The sequence below is a fragment of the Toxorhynchites rutilus genome, chromosome 2 (genome assembly GCF_029784135.1).
Source record: "Toxorhynchites rutilus septentrionalis strain SRP chromosome 2, ASM2978413v1, whole genome shotgun sequence".
NCBI lineage: Eukaryota > Metazoa > Arthropoda > Insecta > Diptera > Culicidae > Toxorhynchites > Toxorhynchites rutilus.
In genome coordinates this window covers 45,947,005-45,948,395 of record NC_073745.1, presented here as the reverse complement: position 1 = coordinate 45,948,395, position 1,391 = coordinate 45,947,005, and the positions used below count along the sequence as shown (strand labels likewise).

Here is a 1,391-nt window from a genome sequence, read left to right as displayed (position 1 = left end):
TCGAAAGGAGAAATGATAGGTAGGATTTTTTCAATTTATCAATACGAACGTCACAGGTACAGGTAGTGAATTCAAATTTTGTACCCCTGGTAGATAACTAAAACATACGTACTGAACAGAACAATTTGTACCTCACATTCCCTTATAATGCGCATCTCGCATAGATGTCATCACAATTTAATCAAAGTCGTTCATTTGTTAACTGTTGAAAACAGTCGAGAACCATAAACACCGTGACTCATCTGTCAGCATAACGCGAAATGGATAAAATCGAAATGAGTTTGGATGAAATCATCAAGACGCAGAAAACACATAAAGGTAAAAATCCTCGCAAAGATGTTGAAAAGTCAACTGGTACCAACGGGACGTCAAAAAAACGCAAACAAAATGGCACCAACAAAAAACCACAAAAAGGTAATCGGAACAGTCTCGACAAACCATCGCAGAAACGTACTGCGAACCTACAAGGACAACGAAACAGTGGTGTTGGAAAGAAGTTCCGAAAGAACACCGCACCGCCAAGGGATGGCGGAGGTGTCCAGAAAGGGGGCAATCAAGGAGGAATCCAACGTCCGAAGAAAGCACGCTATAATGTAAATGCTCCGAAACTCGAACTGTTTACCGCCGGTTACAAAAATGCGACCGAAGGTAGCACCAAAATGGTGGTGTCAAATCTGGACCAAGGTGTGTCGGACTCGGATATGATCGAACTCTTCTCGGAATGTGGACCCCTCGAGGGCGCCACGGTTCACTACGATCGGAACGGAGTGTCTTTGGGGACGGCTGACGTGATATTCGGGCGACGGGTCGACGCAGTGAAAGCGATGAAACAGTTCAACGGGATCCGTCTCGATGGTCGACCGATGAATATACAGCTAGCAGGTCCGGTGGTCACACCAACGAGGACGGTGAATGCAGCATTATCGCATGTAGAGCGACCACGGGAGAGACTGCCACAACGTCGTGGGCATGATTCTAACATGCGGGCGGTATCGCCGAAGGTGCGGAGCCAGCAAACACACCGAGATTTTCGGGATCGAAGTTTTGACAGGACGAGAGCCAACGGCCAGAATCGTCGCGAGCATCAAAGACCAGGGGCTAATCAAAATCGTCGTGTGAGTGGTGGAAACAGCGGTCGTCGACGCTGATCAATCATGAACATAATCAACGTGAGCAATAGGTGATGAATGTGAGCAAAATAAAAATTGGGTTGTAGCTAAAAATAAGAGGAAAATAAAAATTTTAATCGTAGTTCTAACAGAAAATATAAGGCTGTATTCATTTCAGTTGACGACTATATTCTAGTTCCAATAGATCGTTTTAAAACAAATTGATGGAACATTATGTTCGTATCTTTAAAATGAACAGACAACAAATGGTTAAAGATAATT

General features: G+C 44.2%; 1 protein-coding gene across 1 annotated transcript; it reads left to right on the top strand.

The window, feature by feature from the left end:
- Nucleotides 1–260: 260 nt before the first annotated feature.
- On the top strand, nucleotides 261–1,148 carry LOC129765712 (THO complex subunit 4-like). Its single transcript, XM_055766131.1, has one exon. It carries the CDS (start codon nucleotides 261–263, stop codon nucleotides 1,146–1,148), a length of 888 nt encoding a protein of 295 aa, XP_055622106.1.
- Nucleotides 1,149–1,391: the final 243 nt, after the last annotated feature.

Bases quoted from the DNA above. Each gene is read 5' to 3' on its own strand.
- LOC129765712 (XM_055766131.1), top strand. From the start codon at position 261: ATGGATAAAATCGAAATGAGTTTGGATGAAATCATCAAGACGCAGAAA.